The 25,824-nt window shown below is 38.7% G+C and overlaps 1 protein-coding gene across 1 annotated transcript; it reads right to left on the bottom strand.

Moving 5' to 3' along the window:
• Positions 1-788: 788 nt before the first annotated feature.
• On the bottom strand, positions 789-25,784 carry ABRAXAS2 (abraxas 2, BRISC complex subunit). Its single transcript, XM_081005304.1, has 9 exons — positions 25,283-25,784; positions 18,295-18,385; positions 17,581-17,617; positions 13,457-13,523; positions 11,446-11,636; positions 9,577-9,696; positions 8,592-8,676; positions 6,088-6,202; positions 789-2,915 (listed from the first exon to the last, which is right to left on the bottom strand). The coding sequence occupies exons 1-9, from the start codon at positions 25,352-25,354 to the stop codon at positions 2,446-2,448; spliced, it is 1,248 nt and encodes a 415-aa protein (XP_080861430.1). The 5' UTR covers positions 25,355-25,784; the 3' UTR covers positions 789-2,445.
• Between the last annotated feature and the right edge of the window lie 40 nt (positions 25,785-25,824).

Here is a 25,824-nt window from a genome sequence, read left to right as displayed (position 1 = left end):
GTCCTATTCCCAGCTGAGTCTGGATCCCAGTAAGAATAATGGAAGAGGGCTCATATTCACACCAGATACTGCTGATGGGACAAGCATTCTATCTGTGTTATACAGGCATTATGGTCGGTCATAACCTAACACATAACCAGAGATAACAATTACAATGAACCAATAGGGCAGGACGGTCAATGATGGTACTTCTACTGGAGATAATTGCGCAGGTTTGTACGGTTCTGAGTTACTTATAAATTGATGCCAATGAAGTGTATGGCTCTGTAACCCCAATTTATGAAGAAACAGGCAACAGATTTAAGACCACAGGTTTTATAACAAATTATTATTATAGGCGATGTAATATTTCAACATCATGATTTTCCCACTGAGAAATTAAATATGCCCATATTTATAGAAGTAATTTGTGTGTATAGAAACATATTCAACATCATCCAGACTCAGATGAGTCACCCATGCAAATGGAGTTGCTACCTCCAAAAGTTGTTGTGATGTACTATGCAAAGTAAGGGGATATTTATTAAATTGCTGCTGCCAGTCTTCTGTTGCAAGGATTACGGATATTTGCCATGCATGAGCAAATGTGAATGGACATTAGAAAAAGTGATTACTACTGTATACAAACCATAATCTCATGGGTGCTCTTCTTTACACTCAGCCTATAGGGGGACCAATATACAGTTTTGTCAATCATTTGTTTCATTGAGGGGTGGATCTTAACACTGCTTTCACTTGCAGATGTGTGATCTCACTGCAATGAAACATTGCTGACAGATATTAAAAGATAAAGGATTAAATAAGATTTTATTGTCACATTTAACTGCTTTGTCAGAGATGTACATTAAAAGTTTGAGTGAGATAAAAATAAAATTTCTTGAATGAACTGATGAGATGGCAACAGCACTTATTTAACAAACCAGCACAACAGATGCTTGTAGATACCCAAAGTTAATAAAACCCAAACACACTTTTTGTTAATTAGAACAGACTGCAGCAATGTAAAACAAAACATATCATGTTAAGGCCAAATAGTATGTTAAGTACTGAAAACAGAAATGTTTATAAAGTCCCAAATGTCCAAGGAGATAGAAGTATTTTTATCATATTTCAAAGCCACTTGGTTTTACTTAGTACAGACAACAGAGAGGCGAACAGACAGATGTGGGATTGTTTAGCTACTGAGTTTTTAGCTGTAGGCAATCATATATCTAAAAGAAGTCTTCATGTGGGTTTTTAATCAAGAGTTGGATTAAATAAAACAGAGACGAATTGTTACAGAATCAAAGGTTTGCCATTTGCTAATTGAAGAAAATGCCTAGTTCGATACTTAGTGGCACTATTTTGTATCTTTTGGGCAATTTTTTCCCTGCAAGCATAAAATAAAAAATATAGTAAGTGCATTCAAAAATTATTTAAACGGATTCCACTTCATGCCTCGCAGGTTCTTACCCCAACATGAGAAGAGCTATAGTTTTAATTTAAGAGGAAAACCCTAGGGGATTGCACTAGACAGCCTCTTCCATTCTCCAGGACTTGTTATTTTATTATTTTATTTATTTTATTTATTTATTTATTATTGTATCCCACCTTTTTCCCTAACAGAGACTCAAAGTGGTTTACATAGTAAATCTGGATTATTTTGAATGTTGCATGAAGTTTTGCATTAAATGTTTGGTGCCTGACAGAAATGACCACATTATTTCACTACTTTCTGCTATGTGCTCTTCATTATTTTTAGAACAAAAATGCAACTGATGATAGTGTGGGAAAGTCACTTTAAATCCACCAAGGTCAGAGTAGTTATGCTTAAGACATTCACTGATGATTTACTGGTAATCGCTTTTCTACATAAAAAGGCAACCATAATTTTAAGTGATAGACATTAGGCTAGTAGAAAAAGATTGAAACAAACTTCATCTCTATTAAAAGAGCATGCAGAGAATATAGCTCACATTTGTTCCAATCAGGCTGCTTGAAATTATCAAAGGTTTTTGTTTCTGGCAATGATCTATTTGGCTTCACCATTAAAAAGCCTGCTGATCAAAGTTCTTAGAAATGCCCCCCTCCCCCAAAATTCAAGGCATGATAGTGCACGAGGTAAGCTTTGATTTGAGATCATTAGAGTGCGCTTAGTTGCTAAATTCCATTTTTTATGGAGAATATGGCAACAAAAGCCACAGGATTCCCCCCCCCCCAATTTCATTTTGCTTATTTACCAGTACATCCATGAATTTCATCAATATTAGTAGTTTGATTATCCTAATGATTCAATTACAAAACTTGCAAAAATGTATCACAAAAGTGAATAAGCCATCTAAGTTCAAGTCTTCTACATCTGCTGTGCACAATAATCCACTTTTGTAGCCCATTTCCTCCAAGTTAAATCCCAAAATATTTCTGTAACATTTAGGAAAGATAGTGCTATATTAAGCTCATGTTCCATTAGATCTGGGAGATTTGAGTGTTCCTGGAATCTCCATCCGCATGTGTCAGGGGACGAGAATTTCTTGTCTGTGCGTATTCATTGTCAGATGACTCTGTAGGTTCAAGAAAATTCTCACAGTCACTGTCTTCTGATTCATTAACATTGTCACCGACAGTCGCCTGGGAAGAGGATGGCATGGATGTTCCATTGCCTGAAAGCTTCAATCCTGTATTTGTGGAAACATAACTGGAAGAGCCTACTGCTTGAGGTCGAGGCATGAAAACATTGCTTTCTAGAACACCAGGGCGTATGGCACTGTCGTGATTGATTACACTCAAGTCAGCATAAGGAGGAGGAGGATCAGAGGCATCGGGTTCTTCAATATTACTACCTTCTGCAACAAATCCAGCATGGGACATTCGGGGGATAAATATAGGCTCCAAGGTATCATTTGACATTTGTCTGCTTAAGATGGCCTGCTGTAGTCCTACAAAAAAGTGGAAAAATAAATGTAATTAGCTGTCAAAACAAGGTATCTTAATGTGGCAAACTGCATAAAATTTTGATATCATGGGCACTGAAAAGAAACTCACAATGCACCTATGTATTCAACTATGTTTAAGTAAGTCATTTGAGTGAAAAACTGCCAATGTTAAACTGACTGAACTAGTTTTCCTAGAATTCACTTTGCTAGTACTAGCATGCTTCATTATTGAAATGTCTTGCAAGAAGTTAAACCCAGTGCCAAAGTGAAGTGGAGCAATTTGGTTTAGTTAACTCAAACGGACAGGATTTCTCAAAGGCAGGCACTAACACAAACTTGATAATAGGCTACTTTAGGTGCATTTATTGCCTCTCAAAAGAGAATTCCTCATGGGCAAAAAAGAATGGTACAGTTACAGCAGAGTATATATAGCATACATGTATTATGCCTCACAGCAGAGGATTGTACTTATGCAGGAAAAGACTGAAGTAAAACCATTTAAAGCAATTTCAATTGGCTATTATTTTGAAAAGCCAAAACCACAACCTAATATTGAGAAGTATGCTGATTTTTTGGCAAGAGAATTCCTAACAGCACCTGAACCACAAAACCATCAGATACAGATTTCTCATTTCTGACCTCCTTCCTCAAATGGTACTGAGACCAACTGGGATGAGATCTATGTATCTCTGAACTATACAATAGTAACTTTAATTTTGATTCTTAGCTAATGAGGCGCTGAGGTTTTGAACACTAATTTAGAACTATCACATACCATCTGTCACGGACAAATGAAACTAAACATGCATATAATCTTTTCAAAAGTCAATCTTCTAATGTCAGAAGCAGTATTTTGTGTCTCTAAAATTGAAGGATTTTTTTTCAAACTTTTCAATACTCCTTTGGTTCTTCTGCACAGTGTGGAGAGAATGCAGTGGGCAAAAACCATGCAAAATGAGTTCTACCACTCTATCAGGCCTATTCAGCTCTCACTTTGATTACTTGCTACCTTACCCTAAAAGCTTCTGCTTCTTGTCTTATGTCTTTCACAGCATATCTGAGCAATGCGGTTTCATCAAAATAAATCCCCACCACAAGGCAATTAGACAAGGGAGTGGATAGGACAGCATAATATTAAAATATACGCAAACAATAGGGTTTGAATGAGCCCAAAAACTGTAGAGAAACAGAAATAACTGCTGTGTAAGTAACTTTATTGGCCCAATTTTATTTTAGGGTTCTAAATGAATGGCATAGGGTTTTACCCTTGTCAAAATATACAGTCAAACCTCAGATCCCGAGCACCTCCGTTTTGGCTCCCGAATGATGAAAACCCGGAAGTAAATGTTCCGGTTTTCGAACATTTTTTGGAAGCCGAATGTCTGATGCGGCTTCTGCCTGAGTTGGAAGCCATGCCTCGGTTGTCCAACATTTTGGAAGCCGAACGGGCTTCCGGAATGGATTACATTCAACAACTGAGATTTGACTGTAATGCCTGATTTTAACATGGATAGTATACTGATAAGCAAGTAAAATCATACCCCAGGGGAAAGTAAGCATGAAAGTGGAAGGCATTCAAGAGCTAGAGAAAAATAATCTGTTGTACTTAGTTATAACTGAAGAACTTGTTCTATACTTGCCATTACCCTAAAGCTTATGTACTTATGGAAAATCTAGTGACTGTTAAACCACTCAGAACTGCTATGCCCCAAAATCAACACACTGCAGAAAGAAATATATTATCCTTCCAATACTCAAACTTGGTATTTAATGGGTTATCCATCCGATCATGTTTTGAACCGTTAGTCATGTATATTGGAGAACTACTTGATAGCAGATCAGAGTAGCACTTAAAGGCCAGGATCACATTCAATACGTCAGAAGCTACATTTGAAGAGGCAACAATAAATAAAAAACAAACATTGCTCCCCAGTGCTTAAATTTCCATCGCACATTTATCTGCCCTCAGCATTTACTGTTTTCTACTTTTAGAACCCCCATATATGGCCCTCTCTATTTCTCAATCCACATTTCCTATAATCCTATTTTTCTTTAATCTTATTCCTGATTTCTCCGCTAAGCACTTGCTTGGACTTTCACCACATTCCATCTAGTCATTTAAGTGCCAGCTAATATAGGGAATATTTGTGTTCATGAGTAACACAAAGGGGATATGGTCCAATCCAAAGTGAACTGGCCCCCATTAAAATTTTGTTTAGGAAGTTACCCGGTACATATTATGAGTTGACGGGAATGGACTTAGAAATAGAAAACACATGGCTTCCCACTCAGCTATTTATAATTAGGAACAAGTATAATCTATGTGGTTCCTAATTGGAATGGAAGAACTGCCAGCCATATCCATAGTTTAATAACTATGAAAGCTATACTTCAGATATAAGACAAGCATGTTTTAAGGACACACTTCATTCTAGAGCCCCAGAGAACATACAGCGTCTTTCACATCTCCAGATCATAACTGATGCCCATCATTCTGAATACTACAATTAAGTGTCATATTTTGATATTTTCAATGAACATCCCATTCCACATGTCTACATTAGCAGCAAAGTTCCCATCACTACTAATATAATCATCTCCTAGTTTAACCCTTCCCCTGCTTCTTCTAACACTATTTTTTTCTGTTTGTGCTGCAGTTTCTCCAGCAAAGATTCTTGTGTTAGGCAGGAACTGCATCAGGGATTATCTGCCAATTTACAAAGAGAACTGGAACAGTGTTTAAGAATGGTCAAGGGGAGGGTGCATCTCCAATTCTATAATGGTCCCTGTTCATCAGCTTTCCTTACCTCACAGAATTAAAGTATACATGATATGCCTGATATTTCATCTAAGGAGGTGGCCACTCACACAAAACTAGATTACTGAGGTGGTGTATGGTATCATCTCTAAATACCCAATGTGATATATGTAGGGCTCTCCAACCCTACAAAGTAAATTGGGTGGCATGTGTGGAATACATCTTTGTTCCATACAAAGATGGACACAAATGGATATCACCCTTAGAAAAGGGTCTGGAACAAAATGCTATTGTGCTATGCACTAAACTCTAAATATTGGATTTGTTTCCAACTGGACTGTGTAATGGAGCACTGCAGAGCTGAGGGTTCGGTCAATTTTCCGAGCCAGGTAGAGAATATTTACAGAAAAGGCTTACTTATTTCCTGCTCCTTTTCTTGTTTCTTTTGCAAGATTTGTGTTTTTAGCTTATTGACTTCTGCCTGGAAAGTTTCAGCAGCTTGTTCACTCTTCTCTACTTCTATACATACTGCCTAGGAGAAATACACAAGGTTAGTGAAAATTCATGTTCAAAAGCCTTAGTAGAAATGCAATGTAGAAAAATCAAGTTCCAAGACACAGCCACTGTGAGATTTTCATAATTCATATACTATGCACCACTTGTGACCAAACCTCAATTACTGTGGTAGAAAGAGAAGTTGCCAAATTTCAACTCTGGGCATCATTGTAAAGTACTGAAGGAATGAAATACAATTTGCACTAAGTTTTAAAAACTTATTTCTGAGTAGACATGGTGAGGACTGTGCTGTATGTTCTTTGGAATTCAATGGTGTTTAATCCCAAGTAGATGGGAGTAATTGCACTCTTAGCAGCCAGATTTTGGCTTCATACATGGCCAATGCTAAGTGTGCTGATGGCCAAGCAACAACTCATAAACCCTCATTGAAAACAGATAATGCTCTATGTCACCACCTCTCAATCATTACTTACTGGAATCTGAGAACAGTAATGCAAACTGATTTTATGCACTGCAGCAAAACTGCATGAGGGTCATGTAATAATCAGGGCAGGTCCACTCACAGCCTGGGATGTAGCACTACAAAAACTGTAAGAGTAGTCCCAAGCCACTAATGCTGACACCAGCTTTGGCAAACCAAAAAAATTCAAGTAGTTATTTGGAGGAATGCAAGAGAATGGCCACTCTAGCTGGTGCAGTGCAAAGTTTATTTGCACTACAGCTAATAAGTTGGGATGAGCAGCCTGCTGAAGAAACAGTTTAATAAAAATCCATTTATGCCATAATTGCAATGTATCCAGTGAATACTGGCCAGGTGGGTAATATATTGGGAAGAGGCTTTTTATACGCCTGACTGCTCTTTAGAACTTAGAAATGTAAAAGTTAGATGAAATATTATTGTTATTTATTAAATTTGTATACCACCCTTCATCTGAAGATGTCATGGCATTTCACATGGATCTGTTTTTTCTCTTTCAAAGAGCTACAAGTGAGAAAGAATGTGCAAGAACTTAATATTTGGGGAAAGCCTAAGTCAAAGTTCACAGACTAGCAGCTTTAAACGTAACAGAAAATAGCATAAGCCTAAAAAGCATGAACAGGCAGGTTTCTTTAGGTCACTTGTGCACCAACATAAAGCAAGGAAAGTCACATCCCTACAAATATTGGAAAGGGTGATTTCTGGAAAGCAAGCACTTACTTCATTAAGAGAACCACTAAGGGTATTAATGTTTGTACAGATGTTAATGATCACAGCATGGATCACATATATAGAATATGCCTCTGAGCATGTGAAAACAGCCCTTCCATCACTGCTGAGAAACCTAACAAGCCTCTATACAATTGAGATAAGTGAGGCAGGATTTAAGCTTGGGCAACTTTCTTCTTAGAAATTAACTAGTGGATGCCTTCATCCACTTGCCCTCAATCCATAAAACCTGGTTAGCTATCTACCCGATGAACACTTTTAGTTTTTATATGTGTTTTGTTTTATTGAACATCTTATGCAATTCATATTCTATATTCTATTACTGTTAATCATTCTGTGACTCCTCAAAACAATATATAAATATACTAAACTAAACTACCAGACATGTATGTTACGAATCTGAACAATAAAGTGGCACAAATGATGCAGTTTCAAATCAACCCACAGGATTCAAGAATAAAAGGGAGATGGCAACTTCATGCATAGCGGGAGTAGGTATGGATGCTTACTTTACCGCCGGTAATGCCATAAACCAGGTTTCAGGCACATAATTGGGGCAGCTACTTAAGTGTAAACATGCAGTTATGGCCTTAATTAAACTTTGGCACAATGGCATCCAGACCTTGAAAAGACCAGATAATAGGCAGTAGGGTCTAAATCACAGAAAAGGAAGGGCTGGAGCAAAGAGGGATTTCCATTTTCTGCTAATTTTAAATGCTACAGTATTCTTTAAAGATCCCTTATCAAATATTTAACACACACACACACACACACACACAAAGAGCCTTAATGCATTATACAGTAGGGCCTCAATTTTGCAATCAAGTCCAGTGGAGAAAGCCCTTCAGAAGAATGCAGCCGCAAAGATTCAGCATTTTGCCCATGCATATCCTAAAGTGAGATCTGGACATAGGACAATTTGGCCTATTTCCTTGACAGCTACTTTCAGTCTTAAAGCAGGGAAAACTTGTAATAGACAATTATTACCTACAATTCTTATGCTAGAAATTTCTGTTCTATTGAGCATTATTAACTAAATATTTTAATTAGTTGATTTGACATAATATAGCTTAATATAACTGTTCACAATGTAAGTTGTTCGTGAAACATTTAAATTCAAAATGAAAGTTTTACTGTAGCTTTGCATTAGTAAGCAGAAAGTTGTCACAATAAATACAGAACATTAAAGAAGAATTACCTGTGCTTTTTCTTGAAGTGCATTATAAACCTGATATATAGCCCTGATGTCCTTCATCACACCATCTTTATCAAAAAAAGCAGTACTAAAAATACATCAGAAATAATGTGTTAGAAATGGGCAAATCCTGCTTTTCCAAGATGTCTTTTACCCTTCAAAAGGGTTTACCTTTCAGAGCCATACTCCAGGAAGCAAGGCCTGGACTGCTGAAGCTGTCTGAAAAGGATAGCATCTATGATGCACCCTGCACTGACACAAAGCTCTTTGATTCAGCAGAGGTTTCGATTTGCAGAAAAATGAGGGAGGCAATTTTTGTCAATTTCATTTTCCCCTGCAGTTCTGTGTGCCACTGCACATGTTGCTCCAAAGGGTCCCCAATCCAAGCAAATTGACCAGGGGGTGAGGTTTTGCAGAGGAGAGGGAAATTGGCAAAAACTGCCTCCTTTCCTGTTCCACTGATGGAAATGAGATCAAAGAGCCTTCCATCAAGTAAAAAGACACCATTGGATACGATCCAAAGTTATTTTTGCACAACCTGATGTTATGTTAACACAAGAGAAACATTTATTCCACAAAGTAAATAGACTGTATATTTATTGCACACAAAACTAACAAAAACAAAAAACAAACCATGACAAACTAAAAGCCAACAAGGAGCCTCATTTAAGCCAATAAAAGTCATACACATAGAGATCTTCTACAGTTAACGTTGGTCACATTAACGTTGCTTTTCTTGATAATTTGCTTTATCCCAAATAAAGTTTTTGACTTATTTTTCTACTTCTCTGTACTGTTTAAAAAACAGCAGTCATTAAACAAAATCAGATAACCAAGAATGCTCTAGATCTGCTCCTGGTGATATCTAAGAGAGTCATGATAACTGAAATCAATGGATCCACTGCAAGTGTGACTAAGTTAGCGATCACATGCATTTATTTCTAGGCACACCAAAATGGCATTTGTTACATATTAAAACAATGCTCACCCATGCTCCTTAATAACTTTGGTATAATTTTGGGAAGTATTTGGCACTGAAGAGACCTTGTATTCCTGCTGGCTTGTGTTGCCTAGATTAGGAATAGTAAGTGACACTCTTTGATTATACCTGCAGAAAAAGTTTAGAAATATGAGGTTACTTTCTGTAATGTTATTTCCTTACAAGAGATTCCAGTCATAATAATCACCCAGAAGAGCCTTACTACCTCCCCACAACGATTAGGGTTTCAAAAAGCTACAATTAAGAAGGAAATACAACCTAGCAGTTTGAAAGCATGCCAAAAGTAAAAGTAGAAAATAGGTATCGCTCCAGCGGGAAGGTAAACAGTGTTTCCGTGTGCTGCTCTGGTTTCGGTGTTCCATTGCACCAGAAGCGGCTTAGTTATGCTGGCCACATGACCTGGAAAAACTGTCTGCGGGCAAACGCTGGCTCCCTCAGCCTGTAAAGCGAGATGAGCGCTGCAACCCCAGAGTCGTCTGTGACTGGACTTAACTGTCAGGGGTCCTTTACCTTCACCTTTTTTTACTTTAACATACTAGTTATGATCATAAGTACTGACACCCGAACAAACCATTAGCAGTAAGTAATGACCCTAGGCTACAACTTGCAGCTTATTCCTAGTAGTACACCAAGACCAGGGGAGAAGTGCAGCACTCATGATTTCTCTCAATGCACCAGCATGCTTGCTTATACGCAGTAAGTCATAGCTTGCAGTACATGCAAACCAGAACATTAAAGGAATGCAACCTAGCTTTTTGTTCACCAAACTATAAAGTATAACTAACTCACTGCTGGAAAATGTTATTGATGGCTATATAAGAAAGAGGTTATTACCCATCACCACTAGAACCAAATAGTTTTTTTTTTCTAAATAGCTTTTTTTTTTCAAAAAAAAGGTAAAGCATAATATTTAATTTTTAAGTCACATTGATTAAAGCTGTTTCCCACTAATTATCAGCTACAGTTTTAGATGATTGCTCAATCATCTAAAACTAAAGTTTGCAGTCCTATATGCAAGTACAACCAGATCAGCTATAGAAAGCCAATTTGTGATTGGGTCCTTTTCATGACTCTCAAATATTTTAGTTTCTAGTTACTCTTGTGAGCCACAAAGTATCTTTAATGAAGAGACAGCAGAATATTTTACTAGCAGATATATTGAGAATACAGTTTTTAATAATAATAATAACAACAACAACAACAACAACAACGTATTTGTACCCTACCCATCTAACTGGGTTGCCGCAGCATGATTATGATTATAATCACGATTATGATTATGAGACATAATGGCATTCACTAAACTAACAAGACTCTAAAAATGAATCCTTCTCAAGTTGGTTTTAAATAAACTACTACAATGTGTCATCCAATAATAATTCTTACAAATTCCTACATTACATTTTCCATATACAGGCAATGACCAATTAACCGATGGCACATGCATGCACAGCGCTGAATCCAGAAGTGACCTGAAAACATCACAAAATGAGTCACTAAGAGCAGAACAGGGTGCGGGGAGCTTATACATGCTCTGCCAAAGCATGCTTGGGCCAGGAACAGAACCCCTGTGCAAAATGGTCATTGACTGTACCTCTCCTTTCTGGATATATTACTCAGCAGTTTTGTATAATTAGGGGGAAATCATGACAGCTTCCACAGAAGAGCATATACTTCTGGATTTTGTCTGTGGATTATGTCATCTGGTACAATACACACCAGCTATTTAGCACTTGAAGCAACTGAAACACTCAGAGGAAAAGCAACTTGCACATCATTTGTGACTATTACTTTTTTAATTAAAAAAACCATTAAAATGGACAAACAGTTTCCCTCCACATCTTATAAACTGTTTACCTTCGGTTTGGTCTAAAGAGAACATATTCTAAAGCATGTGTTGAGTTATTGGCGGTTGAGATGAAACTGAAGAGAAGGAAGACAAGATCAGGCACTCCAAGAATCTGTGTCAGCTGTTTATGAATGATGTGTTCTCTATATGACATTTGTTGCTGGGTGTTTCTCCTAAATCTGTACCATCCAATAACGTTCTACAATAAAGAATGAATTAGGGAGTATTAACTGAAGGATAAAAATTGCATCTCAAAAGTACATTCAATATAGATTAATTATGAAGTCCCAACATGCCAGAATTCTTAAGCCTAATTATTTCAATCAAAGAAATAAATGGCATTCTGCAAGATAGCATTGTTGCAATCTAGAGAAAATCGAATCCCTTCATGTTACCAACAATCCCATGCTTCAGGAAATATTACACTTTGCAGAGACAGGAAAACTTCTGTTTCAAAGACAGCAGATATTATTACTGAAGTACATTCAATTTAACTTGCATGCTGCTTATCACATGATCCCTAAAAGCTTCTTTTCCCTCAAGTCCTTATGTTTTTCTACTGTTTAAGTAAAATCTCTTATTGTAGCAAACCTTTTTATGCCTGAGGGCCACATTCAAAGTTATCCAATGCTCTGAGGACCGCATGACACTGTTTGTGTGTGTGTCACTCTCTCACACCACAGGGGAGGGAAAAATCTCATCTTTAAGTTGTTATGGGTAAAGAGAATGAAAACTCTCAGCTCACACTACTGCAGCAATGAGGTTCAAGACCGCCCACTCTCCTTGCTCATCAGATCTGCGTTCTCATCATCAACTGATCTGGACAGAGAGATTGAAACCTCTCTGGTCACACCAGCTTGATGGGGCTCAAATGCAACACCTCCCTTTCCCAGTTTAAAAACGCACCATCAATGCAGCCAAATTGTTGAGGGGTGTGGGGAGCTGCTAGAAATGGTCTGCAAAGCCAAATATAGTCACTATCAACCTCTGCTGTAGATACTAAGAAAACAGTACTAAGATACTACAAAATTTCCCTTCTTCAGAACTGAAGTAAGAAGAATAAATAGAAAAGTGTTATTGCATATTTAACTTTGCACAATAATTCCTACAATTATTTAGATCTTACTTGAAAGGAAACTAAAAGAAACCCCTCTCTATATTTCAAAGAGAACGGAAAACATTTTTTCCATGAAAGCCACAGGAAAGATGAAAGCGATGAGGAAGTTCCACCCGATTATCAGCTGTAACTGAGAATTAGGCTGCTGATTGTTATGAACCACTAAGTCCCTTTTAATGTCATTGGCAAAGATTTTCCCCTTTCATTTTTAAAAGAAATTTAGAAAGATATAGAACTAAACACAAGATATGGCAGTGCCCCAGTGAACTAGCGAGTACAATTAAAATATTGCATGAAGAGAAAAACCAACAACAATTCTAAAAAAAGTCTTTCCACACTGTTGAGTGCTGACCACATGAGTTAGAAGTAGTGGGCACTGCTCTGCTGTGGGTATACTCCTTTGGTAGGAAGTTACAGAAAAGTAGTGCTAGAAAACCTATTTCCTAAAAGAAGTATTGGGAAATTCCTTGGGGTTATATCCTACATCTCATCCTATTTAACACTGACATGAAACTGAATTCAGTCAAGCAAAGGGAGCAACAACTACAAAAAAGTTAACATTTAGGCAATTCTTCTTCACCAGTCCTACAGGATTCAGAGAGACTGAGAGATGGCTCAGGGGAGAGACAGGGGGCAGAGCTCCCCATTATCAGTTGCCTGTGAATGCTCACTGGGATACTTTCCCTTCTTTTATTTTTTACATATCCATTTCACATACAGTGTGTGAGTGTATGTGCATACAGACTGGCCACAAACACTTGGGACCAAAAAGGTTAGCCATGCCTGGTCTAATATTTAACATATTTCCCTTCATCATTCTTTATGATAAAATGTTACGTTACTTTTTCTTCAGGCCTTACTGGTAGCACAGAGAAAAAAATAATAAAGAAGTGCAGACTTACTTTTCTCTGATCTTTAAGAATCCTATCCAAATTCTCTTCATTGACTTTGCCCGCATAGTCATAAAAGCTTAAGAAAGAAAGAAATAGGTTTGGCTTAGAATCAAGTCAGTGATGTTTAGTGGAATAAAATGTAATATACTGTAAAGGTGTGTCTGAGGCTTTTATTCACTACATTCATGAACGATTAAACCTTATAGAAAAATATTATGGGGAAGTTAACAGCTAAGTTATGAAAAATAACATATGTACCCCTGAAAAAAGTCTGCTATTAAATGTAGAGTTTCACAGGTAACAAATCTACAGCTAATGCTTATAAAAAATTATCTCAACTAGCTCTTGCTCACATGCCTGTTACTTATAACTAAAGGACAGGAGTTCACCTGCAGAAGCGGCATTCAAGACCAAAGCATCCTTTTTTGGGTTGGAATATTGTTTAGGGTTTTTTCTGTTGGGGGTGGGATTGTTGCTGTTTCTGATATTATTTTTTTTGTATCTTTATTTTAGATCTTAATATAATTTATGTGGAAATTGCTTAATTTGGTTGTTTTTTATTGATTGTTTATGGGTACTTTTGTTATGTTTGTAATTATGTTTCTTTCATGTTGTAAGCCGCCTTGAGCATAGTTTGAATTATGGAAAGGCGGCATACAAATAAAATTATGTACGTATGTATGTTTTCTTTTGTTAGAAACTGATGCTTACACTTTAGATCACTGTCAGTCTGTACATGCTATGTATCCATTCAACACATAATGGGCACAGGAGTTGTGTGTAGACAGCGGTATAGTGTGGACCAGGCATATATATTTATGTCCAAGTAAGCCTTATCCACTTTTATCTCTGTGGGTATTAGGTGTACTGTATAGGCAGAGCATAATCTCTATTCAAACACAACACTGTAAGGAAGGAACAAATAAGTAAGGCAAACACACCCAGTACGCAAGTATCCACACTCAAAAACCCACTGTGTGTAGAATACATATAAAATATGCATTTTTAGAGATTTTATAATGTTTTGTAAGGCATGTCTTTGAAATGAAAATGCATCCTTCAGTTATTATCAGATAGCATTTTTATCTCCCTAAAAGCAGTTCCAAACAATTAACTTTCTTAGCCTCCATCTCAAAGAGGTTAACATGAGAATCACATATTTATATCAACATCAAGCTGGAGCCGTCATTTAACTGAGCATACAGAGTAACTAAAAACCACAAATTTCTACATCTGAAGAGAAACTTAAGTATATCCTGTATTAGAAAATGACATTCCTTCTAGACTTATTAGCCTCTTTGTAGAGGAGGTTTACAGTACATTACACTCATTGACAGCAGTCAGTCTAATAAAGAAATGTTCTTTTTAAAGTATTGGGACACTAAAGGCACAGTAAAATAGGCATCTATTCCAACTATGTTAGTTTCTTATTTCATACAAGTGCTACTATTTAGCAAAACGAAGCCTATTCTTATACAGAACAATGTCAAAGGTTGCATTTCTCTTAAATTAAATCACTATCAGATGCTGTGCATTGTGTACAAATTCTTATTCCTATACATGTTTAAGTAAAAGAAGAGGTCTTAACTCCATTGACAACAACATTGTATAATCTGAACTGAATTTATTTTTTATTTTATTTTAATGTATTTTTATTAAAGATTTTACAAATGTATGTGCAACGTCTCTCTCTCGTATTTTTTCCCCAAGTAACACTTTTTTGAAAAAACAAAACAAATCGGTTTCATTTGTTGAGACATTAGGAAGAATAGGGGGAAAGAGGTGGGGGGGGGGGAGATGAGTGGGGGTGGGGTCGGGTGGTGATGTTCTGAACTGAATTTATAACAAATTTCTTTGTATATATAGACACCTATTGCTTTCAGCTTTCAACTTTCCTATGTGGAAGTGCTAGTATTTCTAGGATTGGCAGAAAGTTTCAGATAACTTCTGAGAGCCAGCATGGTGTAATGGTTACCACTGGACTAGGACCTCAGAGGCTAGGGTTCAAATCCCCTGGCAAAGCTCTCTAGATGATCTTCAAGAAGTTAAAAAATTGTCCAGTAGCACCTTAGAGACCAATTAAGTTTGTTCTGGGTATACAAAAAGCTTATACACAGAACAAACTTAGTTGGTCTCTAAGGTGCTACTGGACAATGTTTTTATTTATTTTGACCAACACAGCTACCTACCTGAATCTAAATTCAAGAAGTTACCAATTCTCTGCCTGAGCTATCTCACATAGTTTTGAGGATAATATGTAGTAGGGAAGAACCACATACATGGTGTTCAGTTCCTTGGAGGAAAGGTGGAATATAAATGTAATATCATAAAATCATAGAATTAGAGTTGGAAGAGACCTGAGTGTCATCTAGTTCAACTCCCTACAACGCAGGAAACTCAACTAGATCATACATGACAGATGGCCATCCAATCTCTGCTTAAAAACCTCCAAGGAAGGATAATCCACCAATTCTTGCTGGAGTCTGTTCCACTGTCAAACAGCTTTTATGGTCAGAAAGTTCTTCCTGATGTTTAGTCAGAATCTCCCTTGTTGTAACTTAAATCTCTGGAGTAGGAGAAAACTCCATGCTCTATGTCAGTGTTTTTCAACCTTTTTTGGGCAAAGGCACACTTGTTTCATGAAAAAAATCACGAGGCACACCACCATTAGAAAATGTTAAAAAAATTAACTCTGTGCCTATATTGACTATATATAAAATAATTCTCTTGAATAGGAATCAAATAAACACAAAGAAGCATGGTTTAACATTCAAGCATGGTTTAATATTTTTTTCTTTAATGGCGAACAAAAATGTTGCGGACCGTTCTCTGCTCAGCGGGGATCGATCCGCTGATCCCCGCTGAGCCGGTGGATGACAGCTCCGTCTCCGCACTTTGTGCGGAGAGGGAGATGTCAGAGCCCCACTGCTCTCTATGGGGAATCGGATGAGAGCGGACCGCCTGTCCGCTCTCATCCGATCCCATCCGATCTGATCCCCACCCAGGACGGATGGAAAATAGGGTGGACACAGTCCGGCGCCCACCTAGTGGGCGAAAATTTGACATTTTTTTTTTTTAAATCTTTCGAATTTTCAATTTTTCCCACGGCACACCAGGCAACATCTCGCGGCACACTAGTGTGCCGCGGAACAGTGGTTGAAAAACACTGCTCTATGTGACAACCTTTCAGCTATTTGAAGATGGCTATCAGATCTCCTCTCAGTCTTATCCTTACCAGACTAATAAATAAAATGCTCTAAAAAAGAAGAGAATCCATAAAATTGGAAAGCTCTTGGACACAGGGGGGAAAGATGCAAAGGCCACCATCACTAGTGACATTTTCTCTTAACATGTATCACGCTTAAATAAAGATTTTTAAAATATGTTTTTGTAAACCACTTACAGAATCTTTTTAATTTTTACAATTATGTGGTATATAAATTTTGTTAAATGTCTTCATTAAAACATCATGTCAATAAGTGTGATAAATAAACTGGCTGGAAATCTTGAAGAGGATAAATACATACCAAGCAATAATTTTATGGGACTGCCTAAATTAGCAATAGCTATACATTTAACACATACAGCATCAATTGTATTACATACAGATCGTGGAATCTGTAAAATACGATATGGCAAAAAGTATTCTGTGAATGTGGAGAGCCACAAAATGAAGGAACTGAACCACTTAAAAACCTACTTCCTATTGAATCACTTGGTACAAACAGGGCAACTTGGCATCTGCATTCTTTTAGCCATAACAATAAATCCATATATCCCTAGAAAGCTAGTCATATTTCTAAGTCTCTGAAAGGATGAGCTGAATTTTTAAAAAGGATTTATTTTTAAAAGGAGACTTTATAAGGAGAAAAGACTCATTTAGGTATTACTTTTAATATGATGCATTGCAAATATATAAAATAATGTATACGACATATGGGAGCTCCCAAGCGCATTCAGGATTTATTTTTGTTCTTTACAAAGTTGAAGGATGTTCTTTCATAACACCTGTGGTATTGATTTAAAAAATAGTAATTAGACTGGAAGCTCATTCTGAGAGTTATACTAATGCTGGTTTCAGCCCACCTACAATTGGCGCAGAGGAAAAAGAAAAAGATGACAAAGTAACTTACCTAAAGAGTTTGGAACAAGGCTCATGATTATGGATATCTGTAACAAGAAATTGACAGTGTAAGTTTCAGTTATACTTTGCATCAAGTGGAAAGCTACCAAGATGTACCCCAAATGTTTTTTTTTCAAACATCAACCCAAGAGCAAATACCCAATTCCATTTCCCTGAACATATAAAGAACGTTTCTAATATCAATGAAATTAACCTATACAAGTGTTTTGCTCTTTAGTCATATTATTTTTACCATAATCAACAAAAGGGCACTATTCCACGGATACTGGAACAACACTTGGCACTTATAAATATGTAGCCACACTTCCAATCCAGTGGCTTCCTTCCCCCTTAGGAACTGAAACTGTATTTCAAGCACAAGAAAAAAAGTATGTAACTCAGCTGTGTATCTGCTGAACTAGAAAAACATGTACCCAGGTGCAAGTGGCCTCATGAAGTAGATGCTCTTTTCTTAACTACCTGTCCCCGAAGCCCTGAAGTGTACACCTGGGACGTTTTATCATATGCCACAGAAAGTAGAAAATCAAGTAGCACCAGTGAACAGAGTTCCACATATTTCAGTCGAGAAACTTACCTGACCATTTTTTGATAATTCAAAGCGTTAAACATGGGAGTGAAATGAATGAATGAATGAATGAATAAATAAATAAATAAATAAATGAGGTTCAATTGCAGTGCAAGTTATTAAACTGTAGCTACTTACCAATAACTTGCAGAAATTCAATGTTGCTGATTTGAGAGTCACTAATACTAAACGTCTCCTCTTGCCTTATCTCTCCCAAAAGAAATCCTTCCTATAAAATTGAACAAAATAATTATGATTAATGACAAAACCTACAATTGTACTCCATCATGTTTTATCTTCATGTAGTTTTCATAACTACATGTAACTGAAATTATTAAGGGCACAATCCAAGGTTGCACAAATGGACCTCTTATAGAATAATAGAAATGTACAGTTAGGAGGTACCCCAAAGGTCATCTAGTTCAACCCCTGTAATGCTGGAATCTCAGCTAAAGCACCCATGACTAATGGCCATCCAACCTTTGCTTAAAAACCTCCAAGGAAGCAGAGTCTACTGCCTCTTGTGAGAGTCTGTTCCACTGCCGAACAGCTTTCACTGTCAGAAAGTTCTTTCTGATATTTAGTCAGAGTCTCATTCTTGTAATTTGAAGCCATTGGTTTGAGTCCTACCTTCCAGAACAGGAGCAAACAAGCTTGTTTCCTCTTCCAGCTGATAGTCCTTGGGATATCTGAAGATGGCTATCCTATCTCCTCTCAGTCCCCTCTATTCCAGGCTAAACATACCCAGCTTCTTCAACTGTTCCTCATAAGGCTTTGTTTCCAGACCCTTGATCATCTTAGTTGCCCTCCTCTGCACATGTTCCAGCTTGTCAACATTATTCTTAAATTGTGGTGCCCAGAATTGGACACAGTGTTCCAGGTGTGGCCTGACCTGGGCAGAATAGAGTGGTACATCTGGAAACCATACTTCTGTAGACGCAGCCTGGAACAGAATTAGCTTTTTTGCTGCTGCATCACACTGTTGACTCATGTTAAGAGTACAAAGACCCCTGGATCCTATGGGGTTAATAAGCTTTCTTTCTGAATCAAAGTGGGCACATGTTCTAGCTGGGATCATTCCAGGGTTGTGCATGTGTGAGCAGACTAAACTTCCATTCATACAGTAGGATAAATTCACTCATCAAAGAGATAGATTGCTAAATCAAAATGCCAGGATGGCTCAATAGTAGCCTCATGCAATAAACTATATTATATCAAAGACTGTTAAATGTTTTCCCTTTATTTCCTGTGTATTTAAATTACATTGAGATTTTGTATATTCATTATATATAGTGGAATGCCAAAAAATTCTTCACTGGAATATCACTGAAGTTGACTGGTTGAGAAATTATTATGCACACAATACTAACCTATGGCTTACCACTGCCTCTCTTCTCCTCTTATGCAACCAAAATGGCTTCACTAGTATATAATTTCAGTTTCCCTGAATTTTGTTTCAAAATAAGCAAACTTCAAACCATTGGTTCGTTTTCAGCCAGAACCCCTGACAAGAAGCAGAGATTCAGAAAAAAAATTGGGGGAAAATGCTGGTTAAGTCCTTCACTTAGCTGAAATAGAGGAGGAATCGGGAATCTACAAGCCTGAGGGTTTGCTTTGTCTCAGTTCCAGCTTATACACATACACATGTGAATGTGGCCAGTGTGTCACATGGGCCCCTGCTGGAAATATGAAGCAGGTTCACAGAGGCAGAGAATTTGGGACCTCTATATTCTGTTTATGGAACACAGCATTTTCAATTGTTAGCACAGGACTTATGTTTACATCCTATCACACCAAGACTATTTTTTTCCTACAGTGAAGTCAGATGTAACCCAAAAAGGGGCTTAGAAAGATATGAAAATAAGAGCAAGACAACGATAAAGCTTGCTGAATAGAGAAGGTAAAAACAGCAGCTTAGAACTTCTCTTGTTCTCTGTAGTCTATCCTAAGTACACAAATGGAATTTGAAAGTTGGCTTCTTCACTTCACTATTGAAAATAACATGCAAGCTACTTGGTTCTGAAATAATGTATAGAGCAATTCCAGATAAAACAGGACTACAAAATGCTATCAGAGAACACAAACCAGTGCATATTTGCAAAAGCTACAATCCAGTAGCTGCATACTGCAAAAAAGTAGGCAGAACATTCCTATTTGGGGCTTTGGAACAGCTTGCACTTTAAGAAGCTTGCCTTCCAGAGCAGACAACAGAATTCACTGATCCGAAGTCAAAATTGTTTAAGTTGCAAACAAAAAGTTCATCTGAAGGACAAAAAGTACTGAATTTAGCACACAGATCTGTAAATAAAGCATAATGTAACAGAAACCAAAGATACCATTAACTTATTTGTTTGCTATTTCTCAACAAGCAAAATAAAATTAAAATAGGCCTGTTTTCCTAAAACAGTCATAATGTTTTACCCAATAAACCACAAGTTTGGGGAATATTGTTTTCCAAATCTATATTCTACCTTGTTAGCCCCGAAAGTAGCTCATATAAACTTAAACACAATTAATGGTAATCCAAAAATCCATTAAAATTCAACTGCAAATTAGTTTTTTGTTTGAAACAAGAAAACAAAAACAAAAATTAAAACAAAGCATAGCATTTTTATGGTGTTAGGAAAGAGACATAAACTCCTTAACAAGAGGAGTCTAAAGATTCTGAACAGAATATGTTGCTTTGTTCTTAAGTGTTTTCTTCCCACAGGGAACAAATTCCATCTATGGACAGAATAGCATAGAGGAATATACACTGAAAATATAACATGAAAATTCTACATGATTTCATTATCATCATTCCAAAAGTACTTTTTTTGGGGGGGGGGGTATTGCTAGTATATGCCCAAAATAGCAAGAGAATTATGAAGGAGCTGCACATAATTATGCTCAATATGCTTACTGTTCAATAAGTCAAAACACATTATGGAACTCCTACTATGGCTTCAATTGGACAACACCAAACAATGCCAATGTGACAAGCCTCTCCGGTCCCTTCCTCCCTGCCCCTTCTATGCAGCGATCCCTCCATTCCTGTTGGTAAACTGAAGGATACAAATACATGCAAAATGGCAAAATGTATCATTTAAAACATTTTCTAGCCTACCCTGCAACTTCTAAACTCTTAGAACATCTTACAGGACATTCTAATAACAATGAGAAGAAACACATTTCTGCAAGTAGTATAAAAGCAGTGAACTGGGAATAGATGAAAGAGTCATGGCAATTAAAGAAGAGTTAACCAGTTTAGGAAGTCTGTGTGAATAAAAAGTGTCAGAATCATATAAAGTTTGGCACCCAAGTGAGCCTCCCTGTGAAGAACATTCAGCAACAGAGAAAGCCCTTTCCATGGCCACCACCCCCAATACCTCAAGGACTAGCTCTCCCCATGTGAACCAATCCGGACCCTGTGATTATCATCTGAGGGCCGTCTTTGTGTGCACCCTTCGTGGGAGGTCCAGAGGCAAAAAAAGAACAGACATTTTATGTGTTTCGTGTGTGTAAAATGCTCTCCTCAGGAGGTTTGCCTGGAACTGTTGGTACATATCTTTAGGCGCCAAGCAAAAACATTCCTCTTCAGCCTGGCCTTTGGCTGTTAACTAACTATGGCCTTTTAAAGTTGGGGGGGTTGTTTTTTAAAAAAAAGATGCTTTAATTTGCCTTCAGCAAGACAAAGCATCCAATAAATTTAGTAAGAATGATATATATACAGGTGGCAACGCTACTAAACCATTCTACGTTCTATGTGAGCTCTCTCAATTTTTGGATTATTAATATAAGATTTAGAACGTTGAATGGTTTGGTAGCGTTTTGTGTGCCGCTTATGTGCTGCTTACTTTATACAGATAAAATTTAACAGACAGAATTCTACAGGATGTGGTGCTAGTGTGTGAAAACAGTCAAGATCCAAGGATCCCCAGACATGCACCTCCAGATAGTGGAGACATCAGGTACCATCCTGGTGCCTGGGTATCTTCACTTGGTCGCAAGTAGCCGACAGCCAAGTGCAAAATGCGCCTGGAAAATTTTGAACACTGCGTGTGACTGCTGACACACTTATCATTTTCGTCCCTGGAAGAAGGAATGGGATGGGCTTATACTCACTCTGCCAACATGTGCAATGACCCAGAACCCAACCCCCACTGTGGAAACAGGGAGTTGCCCGTACAGAAAACTAACTAACTATTGAGATAAGTACTGAACCACGTTAGTGCAGTGTCCCTGATCCCCAACCCAGACAGTTAAACCAGAAGGATACCATCTAGTATCCAAGAACACTGAAAGCCTCCAGGTGGACTCTTTTCTTTCCCCAGCATAAACATTATCCATCATAGTAAGGACCACTGTTTCATTGTTAAATCCAGCTTGAAAGACATCTGCTTAGTGAAACTGGAAATGCACAGCCATCACTTTCTTAAGCACTTTGCTCTAAAAGCAAATATATGTGATTAACCAGTACTTATGATTGAGGATTCTTTATGTGTGATCTTAACCATCTTTTTCCAGGTTGTGGAAGCTACTTGTTCTTACAAGGAGGCTTGTCTCACTTCCTGGCTCCAACCAGTCATTACTTCTCAATGTTATAAGCCAAGGGGACAAAATCACGCCATCCTTGAAATCCCCAGCAAAGTAAGTTGGTCTCACATTTTCAGAGACCAAACTGCAGAATTTATGACATCCAGGCTGAGATAGCTGCAGGTGATTTTATCCTCAAAGCAAATACATTCCACTGCACCTCTATGGGTTTTACAATTACAGTTGTACCTTGTTTTGCGACTGGGTTCCGTTCTAGAGCCCTGGCTGCTAGCTGAAAAGGACGCAGGGCAAAGCGTCGAGTATGCGTGCGGAGCGGTTTGCACTTCTGTGCATGCGCGAGCAGCAAACCCGGAAGTAACCCGTTCTGGTACTTCTGGGTTTGTCATGGACATTCGCTGGAATGGATGCTAGACGAGGCGGATGTTTGTGGAAGTATTACTGTATCATGTTATGGACGACACTGAAAGCTACTGTAAGCCCCCCCCCCCCCAATTCTGTTGGTGTACAACAAACTAACAGAATCGTGGTGCAGATGCATTTTGCCATCATTATTATTGTCACAGTGGGTCAAAAAATGGGCTCATATGCTGCTACATTTAAGTCTTCTGCCACTTGAGTTCAAGCTATCGCCAAACTTGTGTGCAACCCATAACATGTGGTAGGCTGATAGAATGTGACAGCCCCATGGTTGTAATGGTACCTTTTACCTTGTAATGGTAGCAATGAATTCCAGAGACACACCAACAAAATTTCCAACATAAATGTTGAGAACTTCGCAGAAACAAAAGTCTGCAAATCTTCAACACCACACCAGACTACTGATCAGCTGTACAATAGGATTTCTAATCCATCCTTATTGCCCAGCACCAGTTATACTCAGAACCTGGAGTTGACCAAAAAAGGAGAAGTCGTCTCTGTAGACTGCAACCAATACCTCCTGTCAGACCACCTGACCTAGAACTATCCAAATATTTTGTTATCTGACCATCCATCACCAACTGCATCTCATTCTGCCCAAAAGAACTTCAGGAGGACCCATCTCCCAGAGATTTGAGCCTTTAGTTTCTAGAGGTCTTAGTCCATTAGTCCACTTACATCATTATAACCATTACACCACATCAGGAAACACTCAGACACATACTAAAACAATGCAACATTGTTAAAGATATTACAGAATCAGTATAATGAAGGTGTATTGATAAAGAACTTAAGCAAGGAAACATACAAATAAAACACCACCTGCAACTATCTAAAGGATAGACTTAATGTCATGCTGCAGTCACCTAGTAGTACTTCTGAAGGGGAACATTCAGAACTTCACCAACTGGTGGGTAGTTTTGTCCCTCAGCTTAAACCAGGGGTAGGAAACCTAAGGCCCGTGGGCCGGATGCGGCCCAATCGCCTTCTCAATCCAGCCCACGGACGGTCTGGGAATCAGTGTGTTATTACATGAGTAGAATGTGTCCTTTTATTTAAAATGCATATCTGGGTTATTTGTGGGGCATAGGAATTCGTTCATTTCCCCCCCCCCCAAAATACAGTCCGGCCCACCACATGGTCTGAGGGACAGTGGACCGGCACATGGTTGAAAAAGGTTGCTGACCCCTGGCTTAAACCATCACTATCTATAGCTTTCACCTAGATCTTTTCATCTCCCCCTCCCCCCCCGAGGTTTCTCACCTAGAAAACAAACGAGTTACATCCAGTATTGTGCGTTCTCAAAATAAAATAAATTTAATTGAAAAAACAGCATATTTTGCATTCAGTAGTTTTCATTTAGCCTCACACTTTTGATAATTTAGCATATCTTAATAATTTAAACACAAACCTAAACAGTTTAGAACTGTCTAGCTTTGCTGTAACTGCAATTGCATTTGGCATCCATGCATTATTGCTAATGAATCAGATTCCTGCCCCCCCCCCCCGAAAAACAAAGCACAGGGAAATGTTCTATAGCAAGGCTTCACTTGCTATATTCAATTCTTCTAGCATCCTAACACTGCAGCTTACCACGGCTGAACCCCGTCACTATAAACAAATATAGTTTTTATTACTACAGGGGTCCTAGTTTCTCTTTTAATTTTACTGCTCCCCTTGTTTCTATAGGTAAACAAAACAGCTTCTACAGATACATCCAACGAGATTTCTTTCCTTTTTAACAGATTGTATTATCTCCAAAGCCAGTCTCTACATGTTGCTTCATAAATACCAAGTGAAAGCGCCCAGGGCACCAGGTTGGGAAAAGCTGCATGACGGCTCCACGGGCGGCTTCGTTATCAAGCTCAGCTGTTTTGTATTCTCAGCACGCGTTTTGCTTCTCCCCACCTCGAATGGCTGTCTTCCCAAAAGGTCGCCCACTCGCCCTGCCATCCCCGCCCCCCAGCCAAACACAGCTTTCTTCCCCCTCGTATCCCGCTTCCCACGGCGGGCTCGGCCCAGGCTACCTGCCGCGCTCCGCTTCCTATCGCCGCCTCCCCCTTCTTCCCTCTCACGACCGTTTCCTCTCGCGCAAGGCTTGCCTCCCCTGCCCCCCCCCCGGGAAGTGTGTGTGTGTGAGAGAGAGAAACGTCGCCTCACAAGGGGCACTTACATGGTCGGCGCTACTGTTGGTGCTGTAGTAATAAACGGAACTGAACGTGTAGCCTGAAATGGAAGCCGCCATGATGGAGCCCCGCCGCCGCCGCCGCCACCTCCGACGACGGTCCCACAAGCCACCGCACCTGCGCCTCCCCGGCTCACCCTCGCGCCCGGGCTTCCGGCGAGCGCCGCGAGGCCTCCTGGGAAACGTAGTTTCCCCGCGAGCCTTTAGAAGCCCATGGGTCTGAGGGAATGGGCCCCTCAGGAGCACCCGCGGCCTCGCCGTGAAAAGGCGCGGTATAGCGAAATAGCTGCGCGGAGAATGTCAGGATTCGGAGCAAGGCCTTCTTTCATTTCTCGTAACTGGGGCCAGTGGTCCACCCCCGGTTCCCACCTTTCCGCCAATTATAGGAAATCTCCTATTGACTGCAATGGAGGTTGAACCGCTTCCTCTTCCCCAGAGGGGAGTTAGAGAAGAGGTGACGTAATGGGGCGGGGCATGGTAGGTCTCTCTCTCTCTCTCTCTCTCTCTCTCTCTCTCTCTCTCTCTCTCCC

The sequence above is a fragment of the Podarcis pityusensis genome, assembly GCF_964106645.2.
Source record: "Podarcis pityusensis genome assembly, chromosome: 5".
Taxonomy (NCBI): domain Eukaryota; kingdom Metazoa; phylum Chordata; class Lepidosauria; order Squamata; family Lacertidae; genus Podarcis; species Podarcis pityusensis.
This window is presented reverse-complemented; position numbering and strand designations above follow the sequence as displayed.